We start from the raw sequence: 20130 nt of genomic DNA, 5'->3' as shown, positions 1-20130 counted from the left end.
CTGACATGTTGCGCAATTATAACATAGACACTCATGCGTCATGATGAACAATATTTATTTGTGGAATGAGATTAATATATTAGAATCCTAGTTGAACATTCTTTAGGTTGTACGGAAACTTTATCTGCGATTCACCAAAAATTCAAATCATTCTGTGAATTTGTTTGAGGCAAAGCTGGGCCTGTTACTGAATTGCCTTTGTTGCTTCCATATTTAATGCTAAGCTCAAAACCGAAATCAGATCAGAGGGGAAAAATGCAAATCCTCCACGCCGGCAGGCTTGCTAATCACCTCTCCGTTTCCAGCAGATCATTTTAACCCTTTCCATGTAAAAACAAAACTGTATGCACAACTCTGCAACCAGACTGCTCATTAGAAAGGAGAACATGGGTCTACAGCTGCTGGAATCTGGAGCAAAAAAAAAACTGCGCTGCAAGAGCTCAGAGGGTCAAGTAACATCTATTTAAACAAAGGAATTGTCAGTCCTTTGGATTGAAACCTGATCCAGGGTCTCAACTCAAAACAAGCTGCAGGAAGTCAAGTCAAGTCGCTTTTTATTGTCATTTCAACCATAACTGCCGGTAAGAACATAGTAAAAATGAGACAGTGTTTTCTAGGACCGTGGTGCTACATGAAACAATACAAAAACTACACTGAACTACGTAAGAAAACAACACAAAAACTACACCAGACCACAGACCTATCCAGGACTGCATAAAGTGCACAAAACAGTGCAGACACTACAATAAATAATAAACAAGACAGTAGGCACAGTAGAGGACATAGTAGGTTGGTGTCAGTACAGGCTCTGGGTATTGAGGAGTCTGATGACTTGGGGGAAGAAACTGTTACATAGTCTGGTTGTGAGAGCCTGAATGCTTCGGTGCCTTTTGCCAGATGGCAGGAGGGAGAAGAGTTTGTATGAGGGGTGCGTGGGGTCCTTCATAATGCTGTTTGCTTTGCGGATGCAGCGTGTGGTGTAAGTATCTGTAATGGCGGGAAGAGAAACCCTGATGATCTTCTCAGCTGACCTCACTATCTGCTGTAGGGTCTTGCGATCAGAGATGGTACAATTTCTGAACCAGGCCGTGATGCAGCTGCTCAGGATGCTCTCAATACAACCTCTGTAGAACGTGGTGAGGATGGGGTGTGGGAGATGGACTTTTCTCAGCCTTTGCAGAAAGTAGAGACGCTGCTGGGCTTTCTTTGCTATGGAGCTGGTGTTGAGGGACCAGGTGAGAATCCCGCCAGGTGAGCACCAAGAAATTTGGTGCTCTTAACGATCTCTACGAAGGAGTCGTCGATGTTCAGCAGTGAGTGGTCGCTCCGTGTCATCCTGAAGTCAACAACCATCTCTTTTGTTTTGTTGACAGGTTGTTGTCTCTGCACCAGTCCATTAGCTGCTGCACCTCCTCTCTGTATGCTGACTCACCATTCTTGCTGAAGATGAACAACTCAAGGGGTGAAGCAGTATATCTGAAGGAAAATCATCCTTTGTTCCTGCAGCTTAATTTTTTTTAACTTGTTGGAAGGGGTTGCTGCTGTGTAGGCGAGATGAAAGGGGCTGAATTTATTTTGCTGTGAAAATATTTCTTTCAATATCGACCTTTGATAACCCTGTGTCACACGGCTAGGAGCAGCTCTTAAACACAAATCCAGATGAGGTATCAGCCAAGGTCGATGAGAGTAACATAGAAATGCCAGTACAGCAGAATTAAGCATCTGGGTCCCACACAGCCATGGAATAGGTTGAATGTAAGAAAATCAGAATCAGATTTAATATCACTGACATATAAGATTAATTTTGTTGTTTTCTGGCAGCGTTACAGAGCAATACATAAAAAGTACTATAAATACATAGAGTGGATTCGAGTTAATTGAGACACATCAGGACCAGTGCATTTTGGCCCAATTAGCTGAAGTTTCATAGAAATAGTTAACAAGGTACAAAAAAGACAAGCTACCATTTTAACTGAATAACAAATTATTCAATTAAATGAAATACAGAACAAATTAGAACACTATAACTATAAAACTGTGTTAGCTGTTAATAGTTATCAATGGCGGAATTCAGCCAGAAGTGCTGGCACGTTCATTTGATTAGCTGTAAACGATCAAAATCAGCGTAGATACCTAGTGCAGATAATGGACTGCCTTCATACAATTCTGTCAATGATTGCATCCTCCAAGTCTTCATTTTCATTATAAGCTCAGGATGATCCTCAACACCTTCATATTCTTCATGGGTCCTAACTTGTTGATGTAGTGAAATCATTTGATTTTCTCTTCCAGCAGTTTCTGACATCTCCAAGCCTGAATGCTTGAAACCGCAGAGCAACACAGTTCTGAATTGTCTTACTGCTTATTTCTTGCCAATTATCAACAAAAATCACTGCTTTTTGAAAACCCGCGCACTCAACTAACACTATTTTAAAAACTATTTGCTCTAAGCATAGTGTAATGTCTCACAGCCACACAAGCATATGTGTCAGGCAGTGGTTAAAAACTGCTATTAACAGTCTCCTGCTCAGTTAAAATGTCCAAGTTATAGTGTCCCAAATAAATGAAGGGAATCTGGCTATTTCCTTAGTTTTGTTCTTTAAGAGTTGTCCCAAATAAGCAGCTGCCCCAATTAATTGACGACCTAATTAACTGGAAGCCACTAGATATATTAAAAATTTTAATTAAATAATGGAAAAAAGAGTAAAAATCTGAGGTAGTATTCATGGGTTGGTTCATTGTCCATTCAAAAATCTGATGGCAAAGAGGAAGAAGCTGTTCCTAAAATGTTGAGTGTGTCTTCAGGCTCCTGTACCTCAAATCAGTACTGGTTCCTGCATTGTCTTGTTCAATAGGGGAGTGCAATATTCGTCAGAACATTTTTGATTGGAACCCATCATCAAAACTAGCAAAGGTATTTTACCCCCTTAGACTGTGACTGTAACTGTCCTGGATTGCTATTGCCTGGCTAGTAAGTGTTTAGTTTTCTGTTCCCTGGCTTTGACCACTGTGACCAAGATATTTAGTGTGCATCAAATGCATCAGAATGACTATATCAGTGTTCTCTGAAAAGAGTACAGTCGAAGGGTTTTGGCCTGAAACGTCGACTGTACTCTTTTCGATAGGTGCTGCCTGGCCTGCTGAGTTCCTCCAGCAATTTGTGTGCAATGCTTGGATCTCTAGCATCTGCAGATTTTCTCTTGTTTGTACTAGTGTTCTGTATCATCTCATGGTAGTTCTTAATTTACAACAGTGGCTCTGTTCAAATACAAATTTGATTTTACCATTACCTGACGTGAATCCCTATTTGGGAAACCAGCAAGTAGGATCCCTCCTGGGACACAGGCATCAGTCTTAAAAACCCTCTGCAAGGTTCCTGCAGTGCAGTGACATTAAAGGTGTTCACGGAGGTGAGGGAAATAGTATGAGATGGGTAACATGAGTCTTCTGTTCTCTATATTTGTTGGCACAGGTGGAGTCTTATACTATGAGTGGTGCCCAAGACACTTGGAGAATGCAGTTTGTTTCTCTCTGTCTTATTCCATTACTGTATGAGACCCAACAACAATGTGTGAAAAATGCAAAGCGTTGAACGTTCAGGCAACTAGTTGAAGAGATCTGTGCACCAGTATCTCAATGGGAACCTTTTTGCTATGGCGGTTCACTCCTTGTTCTTTTGGGAGTTAAGAATAAAGCTCCTGAGTTACATCTTGCTGCACCGGTGTCCGTCAGTGAGGTAGTGATGAGTGCAGATGACATCGCCACATGCGTAAATGATGCTGGAGAAATGTCAACCACACTAAGGCAATTGTGCCCAGATCAGAGTGATTGGACAAGCCTACCACCTGGAACAGCTGCTGTAATGTCAAAACATGATGCTAAAATGCTTTCTGATGTCCTGAGGTTGTGAAAGGTGTTATGTAAATACGTATCTTTCTTATTTCTTTTCTGATAGAAATGAGCTTAAAAACAAAATGCCATTCATCCTGAGAGAGAATTGCGTTTCTATTGCATGCACTTGCTGGTATGATTCTGTAAGTGATGGCATGCCAATAATGGAACCTGGCAGAATTCATTTTGAGTGCCTTATTCCATTACTGTATGACATCTCTGAAGATGTCCTCTCTTAAGTAGATTTATGAAGCCATGTCAACCAACATTAGTGACTGTGTCACAGAAACTTGAAACAAATTGTTTATGTGACTGAAAGTGACAAATGTAATTTTGTAGATGATTCAAAATTCTGAATTTACCATGGAATTAAATGAAATCCATCTCTTGAATCCGATCAGGTTTATTCATTTTCCCCTGCAAGTTGTAATAAATTAGGGAACTTCTATAATGGTACAAATTGAGTATTTTCCTTGAAGGAACATCTAGATGACCTGGCCCTTCTTTAGCTCTTCTTCTTCAGTTGTTTTGGGTCTTAATTGCCTGTTGTTTGAGAATCTGCCAATTCTTCACGGTTCAGACCCAATGTAATCACCCGCTTTTCTCTTTGTTTTTATTACCTGGTCCTCTTCTGCAAAAGTTAAAGTTTCTCTCTGCACTTCTGCCACCTTGTTTCATCTCGTACTGATGGTTTTATCCCAGATACTGACTCACTGCTTCTGTCATGTGAATATTTCTCTCGCTTTTCTTCTCCAACAACTTAATTCTTCTGGACTTAATCTAATCATGCAACTGAATTCTTATCAAGTGCTGAAAGGCAAATTGGTGAATTCGTTTATTTCTGTCACATGTACCGAGGGACAGTGAAAATCTTTGGCATGCCATCCTTACAACAATGCATGGAGGTAGTCCAGGGAAAGCAATAACAGATTGTACAATAATGTCACAGAGAAAGTGCCGTGCAGACCCTAGGGGACAAGGCCATAATGAGGTAGAACATGATGTCAAGAATTTATATTATTGTACTAGGGGACTGTTCAGTAGTCTTACAACAGTGGAATGAAAGCTCTCTTTGAGGCTGGTGTTAAGTGCTTCAAGGCTTTTGTATCTTCTACGGATGGAGGAAGAAAAGAGAATACCTGGGGTAGGTGGGGGTCTTTGATTCTGTTGGCTGCATAGTCGAGGCAATAAGAAGTGTGGACAGACATCACTGAGGGGAGGCTGATGTTCATGAAATGCTGAGCTGTTTCACAAATCTGCAGTTTCAGGCTATCTTGGGAAGTAAACTAAGCATGAGATGAGAGGTGAAACAAGTTTAAGTTTTATTTTCTCAGATATAAATTGTTATTGTCTACACAAATCCTAACTTTATAAAATGAAAATGGACATTTTACCTATTGGACACTGCTTTGAATAAAACCATACTGATGATTGGAATGCTTATAGACAAATCTGAAGGCAGACTTCCGATAATGTGATTTAAATTGTTACAGACTATGTTTGCACATTGAGATTTATCCTTATTTAGCTCCAGTATTTTAAAATGTTTACTTGTCTAACAACTTTCCAAATACAGTACAAGCAAAGATCCACTTTGCTGTGCATGTTGTGTGGTCTATAGGAGTGAATGAACAATGGGAATGACCTTTGTGATGACATGGAGATATTCCAGATAAAATTTGTTATTGGCATTAAAATCTTCCAAGGTCCGAATGACAATTGCACCTCTGATTTGTTCATGTTGAGCATCACACGATGTTAATCACTGAGGAAGAAGAACAACTTGATGACTTGCACAAAATTCTGAGCACTTCAGTGTATGAATGACTGGTTAAACATCTGATTGTCCTTCATGTATAGAATCCCCCAGCACATAACTTTTAATCTGTGCTCCCTGTTTGATGATCTTTCTGCTAAGGAAAATTGACCTTTACAGTTTACTCTTTTTAGGCCTTTTATAATTTTATATACCTCGACTGTATCTTTTGTGGGTCTTCTGCATTGATCTGTGCAGTAGGGGTATATAGGTAGAGGCTGAGTACAATGCTTGGTTGGGAGTACAGTCCAAAAAATATGCACCTTCTTCTGGCTTATATCCACTACAATCTCCTTTTTTCCAACCACCACCAACAGTCTCCTGTCCAAACTTCCTTTTGACCTTTGTCCCTGCCCTCCTTTAATAACTTGTCGTCTTGTCTTTATTTCCAATTTCCTTTCCAGAAGGAAAGGGCATGCCCTTTTCTCACTGTTACCATCAGGTAGGAGGTACAGAAGCCCGAAGGCACACACTCAGAGATTTAGGGACAGCTTCTTCCCCTCCGCCATCCAATTCCTAAATGGACATTGAAACTTTGGACACTACCTCACTTTTTTTTAATATACAGTATTTCTATTTTTGCACACTTAAAAAAATCTATTCAATGTATGTAACATACATCAAAGTTGCTGGTGAACGCAGCAGGCCAAGCAGCATCTATAGGAAGAGGTGCAGTCGACGTTTCAGGCCGAGACCCTTCGTCAGGACTAACTGAAGGAAGAGTGAGTAAGGGATTTGAAAGTTGGAGGGGGAGGGGGAGATCCAAAATGATAGGAGAAGACAGGAGGGGGAGGGATAGAGCCGAGAGCTGGACAGGTGATAGGCAAAAGGGGATACGATGGTTCAGTGAAACCATCTCTCACTGCTCCCCATCTGTAATTTCTTCGGCTCTTCAACTTTTCGACCACACTGTTCAGTGAAACCATCTCTCACTGCTCCCCATCTGTAATTTCTTCGGCTCTTCAACTTTTCGACCACACTCGTATCCCCTTTTGCCTATCACCTGTCCAGCTCTCGGCTCTATCCCTCCCCCTCCTGTCTTCTCCTATCATTTTGGATCTCCCCCTCCCCCTCCAACTTTCAAATCCCTTACTCACTCTTCCTTCAGTTAGTCCTGACGAAGGGTCTCGGCCTGAAACGTCGACTGTACCTCTTCCTACAGATGCTGCTTGGCCTGCTGCGTTCACCAGCAACTTTGATGTATGTTGCTTGAATTTCCAGCATCTGCAGAATTCCTGTTGTTTGTATTCAATGTATGTAATTGATTTACTTGTTTATTTATTATGTTTTATTTTTTTCTCTCTCTGCTAAATTATGTATTGCATTGAACTGCTGCTGCTAAGTTAACAAATTTCATGTCACCTGCCAGTGATAATAAATCTGATTCAGATACCATCATTCTTTCCTCCCATGCTTTTTTTCCCCATTCCAATCTTCTTCCTTAGTGTAGTGCCATTTTCTGTCCAATCTGCCATCCTCTTCTTCCATGGTCAACCTTCTAAAATGCACTTTTCCTCTCCAAGTTCCTGTGCTCTCACAACTGCTTTTGCTATGTACGCAGCAAGCTGACATTAAAGAGGCTGAGATAGGTTTTAGGTTCTATAAGATTAAAAGATATAAGAGCAGAATTAGGCTATTTGGTCCGAGCCTGCTCTGCATTTCATCATGGCTGATCCAATTTTCCTCTCAATTCCGATCTTCTGCCTTCTTTTTGTTTCCCTTCATGCCCTGACCAGTCAAGAATCTATCAACCTCTGCCTTAAATATACATAAAGACTTGGCCTCCACGGCTGCATGTGGCAATGAATGCCACAGATTCACTACTCTAGCCAGAGAAATTCCTCCTCATCACCGTTCTGAAGGGATGCCCCTCTATTCTGAGGCTGTCCTCTGGTCCTAGACTCTCCCACCATAGTAAACATCCTCTCCACATCCACTCTATCAAGGCCTTTCACTATTCGATTGATTTCAATGAGGCCACCCCTCATTCTTCTGAATTCCAGTGAATACAGGTTCTGTGCCATCAAATGCTCTTCTATGACAAGCCATTCAATCCTGGAATCATTTTTTGTGAACTTCCTTTAAATCCTGTCCAGTGTCAGCACATCCTTTCTAAGATGAGCGGTCCAAAACTGCTCATAGTACTCCAAGTGAGGTCTCACCAGTGCTTTACAAAGTTTCAACTTGGTTGATGAGCTGCCATGATGCTGGATTAGGAAGAGAGAGTCGGGGCTTTGGGTGGTGCTTGTGTTACACCAGCACATACACATCTATGAATAAACCTTCCCATTGATAACAGAGCCGAGCTGTGAAGTGGCAGATGGAGTTCAATCTGGAAAAGTGCAAAGTGATACACTTTTGAAGGTTGTACTTGATGGCAGAGTACAGAATTAATGGCAGGATTCTTAGCAGTGTGGAGGAATAGAGGGACCTTGTGGTGTAAACGCATTGATCCCTCAAAGTTGCCATGCAAATTGATAGGGTGATTAAGGAGGTGTATGGTGTGTTGGCCTTGGATAGTTGGGGGATTGAGTTCAATAGATGCGAGGCCATATTGCAGCTTTATAAAGATCTGGCCAGATCACAGCTGGAGTACTGTGTTCAGTTCTGATCATCTCATTATAGGAAGGACGTGAAAGCTTTAGAGAGGGTGTAGAGGAAATTTACCAGGATGCTGCCTGGATTAGAGGACATGTCTTATAAGGAAAGGTTAAGCGAGCAAGGGATTTTTCTTTTTGGAGTGAAGGAGAATGGAAGGAATTTGATAGAGATGTATATAATAACATAAGAGGCATAAATAGAATGGACAGCTAAAGACCTTTTTTCTTATGGTGGCAATCGCTAATACGAGAGGACATAATTTTAAAGTGATTGAAGGAAAATATGGGGGAAGGGATGTCAGAGGTAGATTTTTACATAGATTGGTAAGTGCATGGCATGCACTGCTGGTATTCGTGGTAGAGACAGATGCATTGGGCACAAAGGACTCTTGGATAGGCACATGGATGAAACAAAATGGAGGGTTATATGGGAGGGAAGGATTAGTTTGATCATGGAGAGGGTTAAAATGTTGGAAAAACATCATAGGCCGAAGGGCCTGTACTACTTTATGTTTTATGATCTCTCTGCTGTTAACAGGACATGTAACAGTTTGCAACTGGAGCAAATGTCAAGATGCTGGAAGGGCTCATGCAGCGTCTGTGGAAGGATGTTGACTGTTGATGTATCAGATTAACAACCTTCATCTGGACCACCTTGTCCATTTCCCTCTATAGGTGCTATCTGCCCCACTGAGTTCCTCCAGCAACTCGTGCTTTGCTCCAGGTTCCAGCTTCTGCAGTCTTTTGTGTCTACATTTCACAACTGGATGGGTGAATTTCTGGGAACAGTTAATAGATCAGACACCAATAAATAAGTTAGTGTGAGTGGTGAAACTTTCATTGAACTTTATCCATTCCTTTTATCAGTGCACACTACAACAGTGGTATCTGTTACCTTTTTTCAAATGCACTTCATCCTTGTTTCGTCAGGGTATCAACTGTTACAGCAGATAACGTATATTAGAAAATGCCAATATTTTGTTAAAGTCTCCAGCCTGGAGGCAATATTCTTCACAAGTTATTTTACTGACCGCAATATGTAATGAGTTTACTTGCTATGAACGAGAATAAGTTGTGCCGATAACGTCAAAGAATAGTTTAGAAATTACTGCGGGCAGTAATAGTAAATGGGAGTAAAACACATTGTTTTCTGTTGCTCTGTGTGAGATTGAAATGGATGGTATCAGCTCACTGATCCTAACCTATTTAAATGCCGACCATATTGTCTTGTGATTGAAATATCTGTAATATGTCTAGAAGAGATTGTGCATTTGACCTCGAAGCTGGCACTGTGGTAATCTCCAAACTGGCGTAAAATAGAAGGAGTAAATAATTTTAAAATAACAAGTTGATTGGAGAATGTCCTTGGACATCTATCTGTGCCGGTCCTCTGCATTTCACAGTTAGAATATTGGTAGGAGGGACATGTGATCCACAAACTAGTGTATACTGACAGAATGAGCTGCTTCTTCCTACCCCTATTCATCTCACTCTTCCTGGTCTTGCAGTCACTGCATTAATTTATCACCCAACCTGCCTTTTCACCACTCATCTTTGCTGGCCCTTGGTTTATCTTTGGACAGTGAAGCTGGATATGAGTATGTACAACATTGCTTACATGCAGTGGATGAAATCCCAACATTAGTACAAAAAATATATAGAGTGAAGGAGTGTAAACTGCCTAGTGTATTAGGTACTAAGCTTTGCTGCAGGAAGGTGTGTAAATTCAGAAATTCACAGAATGTGGAGTCAGAGTTAACTTCAAACTAGACTGGGACTCCACATCTCCTTCTTCAACTGGATCCTTGACTTCCTAACCAACAGGTCACAGTCAGTAAAGATAGGCAGCAGTACCTCCGACATGAATATTCTAAATGCTGGTGCTTCACAAAGTTCTGTCCTCAGCCTTTCCGCTTCTCTCTCATGAATGTGTTACCAGGTTCTGCTCCTACTCCAACTACAAGTTTGCAAGTGATAGCAAAGATTCAAAGAACATTTATTATCAAAGAATGTATGAGTTATGCACCTTGAAGTTTGTCTGCTTACAGGCAGCCACAAAGCAAGAAGCCCAAATTAAAAAAAAAAGACCAAAAACCACTATGCAGAGAAAGAGGGAGAAAGGGAAAAAACAAGAACCGTGCAAACAATAGAAGCAAGCCAACAGCACGTGAAACAGACTGAGCTCCAGACCTGCTCCTGGAGCAGCCGGAGTAGGCCTAAGCCAAGCCTTGGACCCCAATGAAAGGAATGAACATTTGCGTGAGAACAAGCAAAGTCAGCCCCACCCTTGGGCATGCGGTCTATCTGTGCCAGCTTTTAAATTGTCCAAGCAACAAGTATTGCCATGATCCAGGAGCCCTGATACGCCTGGACTGCCTCGACGAAGCCATTCTCCATCTCACCGAATAGACTTGGCACTTGGACCGAACCAACCTCTCACTCAGGTTGGGTGGACGGGCGTCGAAACTCTTCCACATTGACCCCTCTCCAAATCACTCACTTGATCTCCGGTGGCAATACGAACTTTGTCTCTCTGTGGCTCGAACACATTGCGCCTAGCAATGTCCCAGCATGGCTCATTCCCCCGAACCAGCTTCACCTCCACCTGACTCCTCAGTGTCTGTAGTGATAGTTCACCACAATTTGCTTCATGAAGAATGTTATAAGTAATGTTTTTAGTTGAATCTCTTGCCTTATGATTTACCAGTAAACTGTTGCGCATCTTTGGTAGCACCGTCTTAAACCATCATGGTGGGCCTAATCTCCCACAGCAATGAGTCGGAACATAGGAAGGAACTAGAGAGCCAAATTACAAGGTGGCATGACAATAGTTTTTCCCTTAGTTTCAGCAAAACAAATGAGCTAGTCATTGACTTAAGGAAGATGGACAGTGCACATGCTCCAATCTACATCAACAATGCAAATGTGGTGTTGTGCTTCTGGCTGACAGCATGTCAGATTCCATGAGGAAGAACAACATTATGTTCATTAATTAGCAGAAAGGGTCAGGGATGACATCATCTTGTTGAATGTTCTGTCCGAGGCCACCTCCAGCAGGATCATATCTGCTCTGGGACAGGTGCCCACCAGACCAAACCTCTGCTGCACCTGGCAGGAAGACCTTTGACGACTGTGCTGCTCAGAGATGCCGTCACCTATGTACAGGATAGATGGGTAGATGCTGGCCTGGTCAGCTTGGGCCAGGAGAAAGCCTTCAACAGAGGACCACACACATTCATGATGGGCATGCTCTCCAAAATGGGCTTTGGGGAGGAAATCAGAAATTGGATCTAACTGCTCTACAGGAACACGTGTAGTGCAGTCCAAATCAGTGGGAGGGAAACAGACGGGTTTTCCCATCAGGTCTAGATTTGGGCAGGGTTGTCCACTCGCTTCTGTTCCATCAGAAAGGATGAATATACAAGATGGGAGGGGGGGTGGGATGACACTGCCAGGCAGTGGAGGGTTCCAGGTGGAAACCTCCCCATACATGGACAGCAACATCATCTTCTATTCGGATCTAAGTTCACATTCAGGTTTTGCATGTGTACTGCCAAATACAACATTCCTCCAGACCAAGGTGCACAACGTATAATTCACACACAACACATTAAGTACTATTACCATAAACAAATGAACAAATAATAAAATGTAGTCCTGAAGATTGACATCCAAGTTAGTTTGCAGACTGCTCAGCATATGCAACCAGTTTGAATTGGCAGCATGGTCTAGAGTTAACCACATGAAGACTGAGGCCATGCTCTTTAGCAACAGGCTTGAGTATCCAGCATCTCCTTCACCCTAAGGTCCAATTACCTGAAGTTTCTGTGGATCTGGTTCAGAGGGACCAAAGCACGTAACAGGAATTGGCTGGAGTGGATGGGGAAGGTAAAACAGAAATTGGGACGATTCATCTCAATAACTGAGAAAACCTGGTCATCGTGTGTGGTGTTCTCAGAGCAGCTGTACTTGGCCCATGTGGGGTCTGTACCTGACTCCTCCAGCTTGGAAATCACCCTGGCTGTTTTCCAGTAATTCTTCTTCTTATCATATCCATGGACAGTCTATACATGGCCCAGCCAGAACTGGACACATTTTTGCGCCTTGTTGTTGAATCCGGCAAGATCTGCAACAGTACAGGCTTCCTCGGTCGATGGGCATTGCTGGAGATATTGCATAGTTTGTGGCTCAGTTCCACATTCACAAGTTGTTGAGCTGGTTGTATATCCCCATTTGCTTAGTGACACATTTGAACGACCTACACCGGTCCTAAGTCTGTTAAGGCATTTCCAGGTTGCCCAGTTCATCTGGGGATTCAAGGTGGAGCAACTCAATTGATGAATAATGTGGGCAAAAACATTCCAATGTCGCCCTCATCCTGATTATGTGGCTGCGTCAGGCTGTTTGTGGAACCAAAGTGCATAGGCACCAAGTGCCACTACGTGCCAAGGGTCTGTCTGTCCGCGGTGTTGCAAAAGACAGGTGTGGCCTCGTTGCCGTGCAGCATTCCATCAGCTAGTCATTGCCATACTACCATCCAGACCAACACCTTTGCCCACATATCCATCAGGCAGTGGTCAGCACGGAACATTCCGCAGATACTACAGGAGAAGGGCTCCATACCTTTTAGCAATTAATTGAAAGATACATTGTAAATAGATGCCAGTATTTATGTATTTATGCACATATTATTCAATATCCATGCTTTTAATTTATTTTTATGTGATTCTTTGTAATTGTTGAATGTTGGTTTTTGCTGCATATTGCACCAACACACTACAGCAAATTCCTAATCCATTTAAATGTGTATGATGAATAAAGTTGCTCCTTGTGCTGACTGGAAGTTGACATCTTTTCCATGTGAATAGTTGCATGATAAATAAACTTGAATGATTACCCATAATATTGAGCACATTATATTTAACTCCAGAATTAAAATAGTTATAGAAGTACATTTCTCTGTAAGCACAATGTATTTTCCAAAGCCTGTGTGCTAAGAAATTATGATATTTTGGTTTTGAACTCGGGAGTGCAAAGGACTAGAAGTGGTGTACAGCATGACTGAGCTCTGCCCCTGGACTAGCAAGTACTGAGTTCAGATGTGGCGTGGTAGGTTATTAAAAGCATTAACAGATGTCCTGACTTCCATGTCTCAACACACAGGTGCAGATGTCAGGAACACGCTGACCGGTCAACTGTAGCCGGCTGTATGTGTGTTCTTCACCGAATTATCTGCGTAATTTATCCCCATTGTAATATTATTCCAGAAGGCATTTCAATCTATTTTCCCTTTATGATCAGGGCTGCAAAAAAGTCTTAAATTAATTAACTTATGATTTAATGTTATTCTGTCAATTGCCATTTAAAAACGCAAACATGAGAAAATCTGCAGATGCTGGAAATTCAAGCAACGCACACAAAATGCTGGCAGAACACAGCAGGCCAGGCAGCATCCATAGGAAGAAGTATGGTCGGCGTTTCGGACCGAGAGGTTGTTTTATTACTGAAGCTCTCCACTTGTGAAAAGTAACCATGTTTCTGCTTCTTACTTCACAGTAACATGAAATAAGGGAAATTTGCATGCAATTGAAAAGCATAGACTTAGACTATAAAATCAAATCATCCTTGCCAGTGTGGATTTTGGTAACTGCATCTCTCTATATTTATCTCCTGTTCCCTTCTCCTTCCTGACTTCTTCATTCTCTGAATGGAGAAGCCATTCTCACCACATTCATGAGTGTAACTCAAGATTTAGCAAAAGCAAGTAGAAGATTTTTGGGTTTAAGGCTCACTTCAGTGCACACAATCTGGCGACAGCATGCAGTACTGAGATTGGACTGCTGGTGGTGGTTTCATTTCATTAAAATGCTAAATGGATATTCTGTCTGTTTTCATGGCTGGTCTTAAAAGATACGAAGTGCAGTTTTGAAGAAAGCCAAAAGTGTTATTCTGGTGAACTAGACAATGTTTATTTCTCACAAATCTTACTAGAAAAGATTATGTGTTGTGTGGGAAAAATTTGAGATGGGTGAGTAAATATTTAGCTTATCCATTTAACACAAATATTGGACTTGGAAATCTTCCAATCAGAAGTTATAAAAGATCAATTTGATATAATTTCAAAGAGCTTAAAGGCCTCCTTTTGTGCCATAAAGTGCTACCATTCTGTTATGTGAATTTAGTCTGTAAAGTTCAGCATTAGCCCAACTGCCCCAATATTACTACTTAATTAATAGTTGTAAAACCTTGAATATAATTTTTGTTTACATGAATCCTAATTTTGCTAGATTAAATCTTTACTTCAAGGAAACATTGGTGGTAGGGCTGCATGCTTCTGTTCCACAATTATAGCAAAACTAATGTCATGTTTAGTAATTTTGAAGAACCTGGAAGGATATTATAACTTGTAAGTTATGGATGCAGTCGAGGGTGAGGAGAGAGGAGTTTAATAGGGGCTTAAATATGTCAAAGGAAAAATGTGAGTTTAGTTCAGGAGAAAAGAAATCGAAATTTGATCTTGGAGTAGGTTGAAAGATCAGCATAACATCGTGGGACAATGAAAAGTAAGGAAATTACACTAGCTCTACATTAAACCATGAATAGATCACATGCTGCATGCAGTTTGGGTTGCCTTATTTTAAAAAGGAAATAGAGGCATTGCAGAGTAGATTTGCAAAAATGATACCTGAAATCTTAAGATCTACATATCAGCAAGGGATCAACAGTCAGCGTCCTTTCCTCTTGAGAAAAGAAGGTTGACAGGTAAAATGAAGAAGGCCTCTGACAGTGGATTCAGAGAGAATGTTTCCATTTGTGGGGAACAGCAAAACTAGAGGCCCTGATATACGATAGACGCCAAGGAAATACCTAAGACACTTCTCAAGAAGAATGAGGAATTCCCTCCCTACCAGAAGGAGTGGTTGCATTCACGAGTTTTTTGTATTAAAGGGGAACCTGGATGTGTTCTTGAGGGAGAGGTGAATAGAGGGCTCTGCTAATTGTCTTGGACAAGAAAATCGAGCAGGGCAATTGAATGGAACACAGATATTAGCATAGATGGCTGGGTCCAGTACCCTGGTTCTATATCGTATTCTTTGTAAACCCATATAATGTAAAGAGACCATTGTGTCTTTGCTTAATTTTTTAAAATTAATTTATGCTTAATTTATGTTCTTTATTGTAATATTTCAGTATCATTTATGCTTAATTTATGTTTTTCTTGTGAACCCTGCTTGTATGATGCTATGCTGCAAGTGTTTTCTTATACCTCTGCACTCATAGCAGTAAATTCAACTAAATGTGATTCCAAAATGATTCACAAGTCTTGAAATCTGATATAATAAAAAATGACCTTAACTTATTCTGTCATTCTGAAACAATGAACCTGACCTATGTATTTATTCAAGCTCCTTCCATAACTACATGATCTATCACCCCCGATCACCTCCCTCTGGTGCTCCTCCCACTTCCCTTCCTGCCCTGGTCTTCTGTCCTCTCCTATCAAACCCCTCCCAGTCCTTTATCTTTTTCACCAATCAACTTCCCAGTTCTTTGCTTCAGCCCCCCCTTCCCCCTCTCCCGGCTTCACCTATCATCTGCTACCTTGTACTTCTTCCTCCCCTCCCCCCACCTTCTTACTCTGACTCCTAGAGCATTTTTGTTTGTGTTGCTTTGGATTTCCAGCATCTGCAGTTTTTCTTGTGTTCATAACTACATGAAGTTTGATGACCTTTCAGTATTTGAGGGCGGGCTCAGTTTTCCAAATTCGTATCCTTGTTCTATTGCTCTGCTGCCTCGGAGGAGAATCCTTAAAGTGATATTGTAAAGCTTTTTATGTGTGCAAGGGGTTCTTTCCTCCAACCCTTTATATTTACTATTTTTCTGCTTCCGTTTCTGTTTCACTAGGTGTCCCCTTCCCTAAGAATTTCATGCAGCTTTGTAAGAAGATTCTCACCAGACTTTTTCGTGTCTTTGTACATGTTTACATCCATCACTTTGATCGGATTACCACGATGGGAGCTGAAGCCCACGTAAATACATGCTACAAACATTTCTACTACTTTGTGACCGAGTTTGACCTGATAGATGAGCGGGAGTTGGAGCCTCTGGTATGTTTATTTACACCTATTGTGAGTCTGCTTGTCTGGTTGATTTTGTATAAGTATGGTGTTGTAATTATTTGTGAATGATATGCAAGTTCTCATATTTTTGCATGTGGAGTTATTAGCAGCGGTGAAATACTGTTGAGGAGAAAATGTCAATCTGTTCCTACCTTTGTCCCATCCCAGCCAGTTTCCAATTTCTTACATTGTTTTTTTTAAACATACAAGCCTGTCCCTTCTCACTTTTCTTTTGCTTAATCTGCTGTGTCCCCATGATATCTGAATTTAACTTAATTTTATTTTTTAAGAAATTTATTTCTTCATCGTCATCTTTATGTTTTGCTGATGTTTTTATTGAAATACCAGCAAATGGATTTTAAATTGAGTTGGTCGCTGTTCTTAATCTAAATCAGGGGTTCCAACCTGGGGTCCATAGTTAACGGTAAGGCTCCATGGCATTTAAAAAAAAAAGGTTTGGAACCCCTAGTTAAAATCACTTCAGTGACGGCTCAGGTAAGGGGATAAAAGGGCACGTGTTCAAAGAAAGCAGTAACCAAATCAAAAATTAAGCAGGACCAAATTCTTTGACAATAAACACAAAAGCAAAACGCTGTAGGTGCTAGAAAAGTTCAGCAAACCTGGCAGCACTTGTGTACAGAGAAAAATGGAATGAACATTTCAAATCAATAACCAGAGGTCTGCTTTTATTGCAGTAATCCTTCTGAAGCAGGAATGACATTCTCCAGAATAGCTAAGTAATCTTTAAAAAAAATAGTTGCAGGAAATCTGAAATAAAAACAGAAAGTGCTGGGAAGACACAGGCTGCACCTGTGGAAAAGGAAATACAAACGTTGTAGTTAAAGTTTTGAATCAAGGACCCTCGATCTACGGGCTGACCCAGGGACACACATGTAAACAGTTATCAAGTGCTGCTGGCAGATCATCAGCTCAGTGAAAGACCCTTTTTGGTCTTCCCAAAACTTGTTGGTCTACCAGCACATCAAGATGTCCATGGAAGAAAGGCAACTGGCATATTCCAGGCTTCAGGAGTACATGCTGAGGGACACACTGTAGCTTGGTGCAGCCACTGCAGGGGCTTGATGGGGGAGGATCATGGTGTAGGATTCTTCTCCTACTGGAGAGGGAGGGGCCCGGTGACGGGAAGAAGTCACCCCAGAGTATCACATGAGTGGCAGCAATACTATCTATGTGTATTAATGTAATAGAACTGTAGGGAAAGCATTGACCATGTATACAAAGAATGAAAGGTATTGAACAGTTTATTCTTGTATTTTTTATTATGGGGGAAAGGCAGGTAGGTGGAGGTGAGTCCATGGTCAGATCAGCCATGATTTTATTGAATGGCGGAGCAGGCTTGACAGGCCAGATGGCCTACTCCTGCTCCTATTTCTTGTGTTCTTTCTTTCTTTCTTTTTAAATCTTTTTATTGAATAAGTATATGAAAAGGTAAGCCATATAGGCGCTAATACACTGTTAGAATATAATAAAATTACAGGAGATATTAATACAGAAAAAAAATGATACAAACAATGTAATTTAAACATAACATACTAAGGTAACATAATAGTATACTAATTTTTATATATATGTATCAATAGAGAAAAGGAAAAAAAAACCCCAAAAAAACCCCAAAAAAAAACCCACCGTGCAACTAAACTAAAAGCAAAGCAGTGTTCTTATTATGAATAAAGATTATTTTGTTTATTTAAAAACAAAATCTAGTTTGTGCCAAACTATAATTTTGTGCAGTCCCATTGACCTGTACCCAGACCATACGCCTCCATACCCCTCCCATCCATGTACTTGTCCAAATATCTCTTAAATGTTGAAATCGATCCCACATCCACCACTTCCGTTGGCAGCTCATTCCACTCTGTCACAACATTCTGAGTGAAGAAGTTCCCTCTCATGTACCCCTGGAATATTTTACCCTTCACCCTTAACCCGTGTCAAGTCTCACCCAACCTCAGTGGAAAAAACCTGCTTGCGTTTACCCTACCTATACCTGGTTGGTCTTCTCAAAGTGCACACCTCTCATATGGCTGCATTAAATTCCATCAGCTGTTTTTCCAGCTGGTCCAGATCCTGCTGCTCTCTAACTCCTCTGTTTCCCGGTTGTGATGATGTGTTAACTGTTTCTCGTTCCGCAGATGCTGCCCAAGCTTTCCCTGCATAACCATGTAATGCTGGGTCACTACCGAGTGATCAGATTGTACATGCTGCCAAAGGAAGTAACTTTTGTTTTTAGAAACCAATGAAAAATGGTATTTGGGAAACCTGAGACATTCATTTGTTGCTAGAGAAAACGGCGAATCAGAAATCTTGTGTTAGTCCAAACATTGTGCCTTGTCAGCAAGATAATTTGCCAACTCAGGAAATGGTAGTGAAAAGTTTAATAAATAATGTATTGAATTTGTTTATGTGTTATGCTCTGCATGGATTAGAGAGAAAATAGATGAAATACTGAATGATGACATCATGCTTTCTCCAGATTGCACTGTTGATTTTGTTCATTTTGACTATTGATTGAACATTTGGGAATTCTAAGTGATTTAATTGGTTGATTAAAGTACAAAAAGAGTAGGATGGGAGGGAAATTGTTTGCAAGCACATTGTAAGGTTTCCAAGCCTGATATCTGTAATATCTAGAAAATTGTTGAAGTTAGAACAGTAAACATAGCTTCTGCTGACTTTAATGAGGCTTTTGACAAGGTAGGCTGGTCCAGCAGTTTAAGGCACAAGGGATTAGATGCTTCTTGGCAAATTGACTTTAAAATTGGCTTGGTGACAGGAGGCAGAGGATAGTGGTGGAGAGTGTTTGTCTGATCAGAAATCTATAGCATTGTGTACCTCAGGGATTAGTGCAGAGACTTTTGTTGTTTGTGATTTATATTAATGACTTGGATATATATGGTATGGTTAATAAATTTTCAGATGACAAAAATTTAGAGGAGTTGTGGATAATGATTAAATTTGTCCAAGGACGCAGTGGGACATAGATCAGCTGAAAATTTTGGTGTATGCAGATGGAATTTAGTACAGACATGTGAGATATCGCAGTTTGGGAAGTCAAATTCTAACAGGATGTAGTATGGTACAAAACGGAAACAGGCCCTTCTGCCCACAGTTTCCAGCTGAACATGATGCCAGATTAAACTAATCTCTATCTAAAAGCTTCTTGAATATTATGTTTGCTCCTACTACCACACCTGGCAGCAAATTCCAGGCTCCTACCACTCTTTGTGTAAAACAAAAATTGTTCTGCATGACTCTTTTATACTTCCCCCTCACCTTAAACCTTCCTGTAATGAGGCAACCAGAACTGCATGCACTAAACCAAGTGCACCCTAACCAATGTTTGATACAATAGCATCACGATATCCTGACTTTCAAACTCTTTGTCCTTGGCAGTGAAGGTGAGCTTGCTAATGCCATCTTTATCACTCTGCTTGTGTTGCCACTTTCAGGGTGAACCCCTAGACTTCTCGGTACATCAAAGTTGTCTTGCCATTAGCTGTATAGTCTGGCCATAGTTGTATAGTGTTCCCCTTTCACTTGATCTGTAAAGTGCTGCACCTAACAAAATCCAGATTAAGCTCCAATTTAAATTCTGGGCAATTGTGAGGTGTTGAAGACCTAGGATAAATGGCAGGGACCTTAAGATCAGTGAAGTACAGAGAGACCTTGGGGTACAAGTTCA

The 20130-nt window shown here is 41.0% G+C and overlaps 1 protein-coding gene across 1 annotated transcript in view; it reads left to right on the top strand.

Annotated features, from left to right (window-relative positions):
• LOC134354968 (MOB kinase activator 3C-like) overlaps positions 1-20130 on the top strand; it is a 56199-nt gene that overhangs the window by 17898 nt on the left and 18171 nt on the right. The window contains exon 3 of the mRNA XM_063064538.1: positions 16213-16415. Within this exon, the coding sequence (XP_062920608.1) occupies positions 16213-16415 (203 nt within the window). The remainder of the gene's footprint in view (positions 1-16212; positions 16416-20130) is intronic.

The sequence above is a fragment of the Mobula hypostoma genome, chromosome 12 (assembly GCF_963921235.1).
Source record: "Mobula hypostoma chromosome 12, sMobHyp1.1, whole genome shotgun sequence".
Classification (NCBI taxonomy): domain Eukaryota; kingdom Metazoa; phylum Chordata; class Chondrichthyes; order Myliobatiformes; family Myliobatidae; genus Mobula; species Mobula hypostoma.
This window is presented reverse-complemented; position numbering and strand designations above follow the sequence as displayed.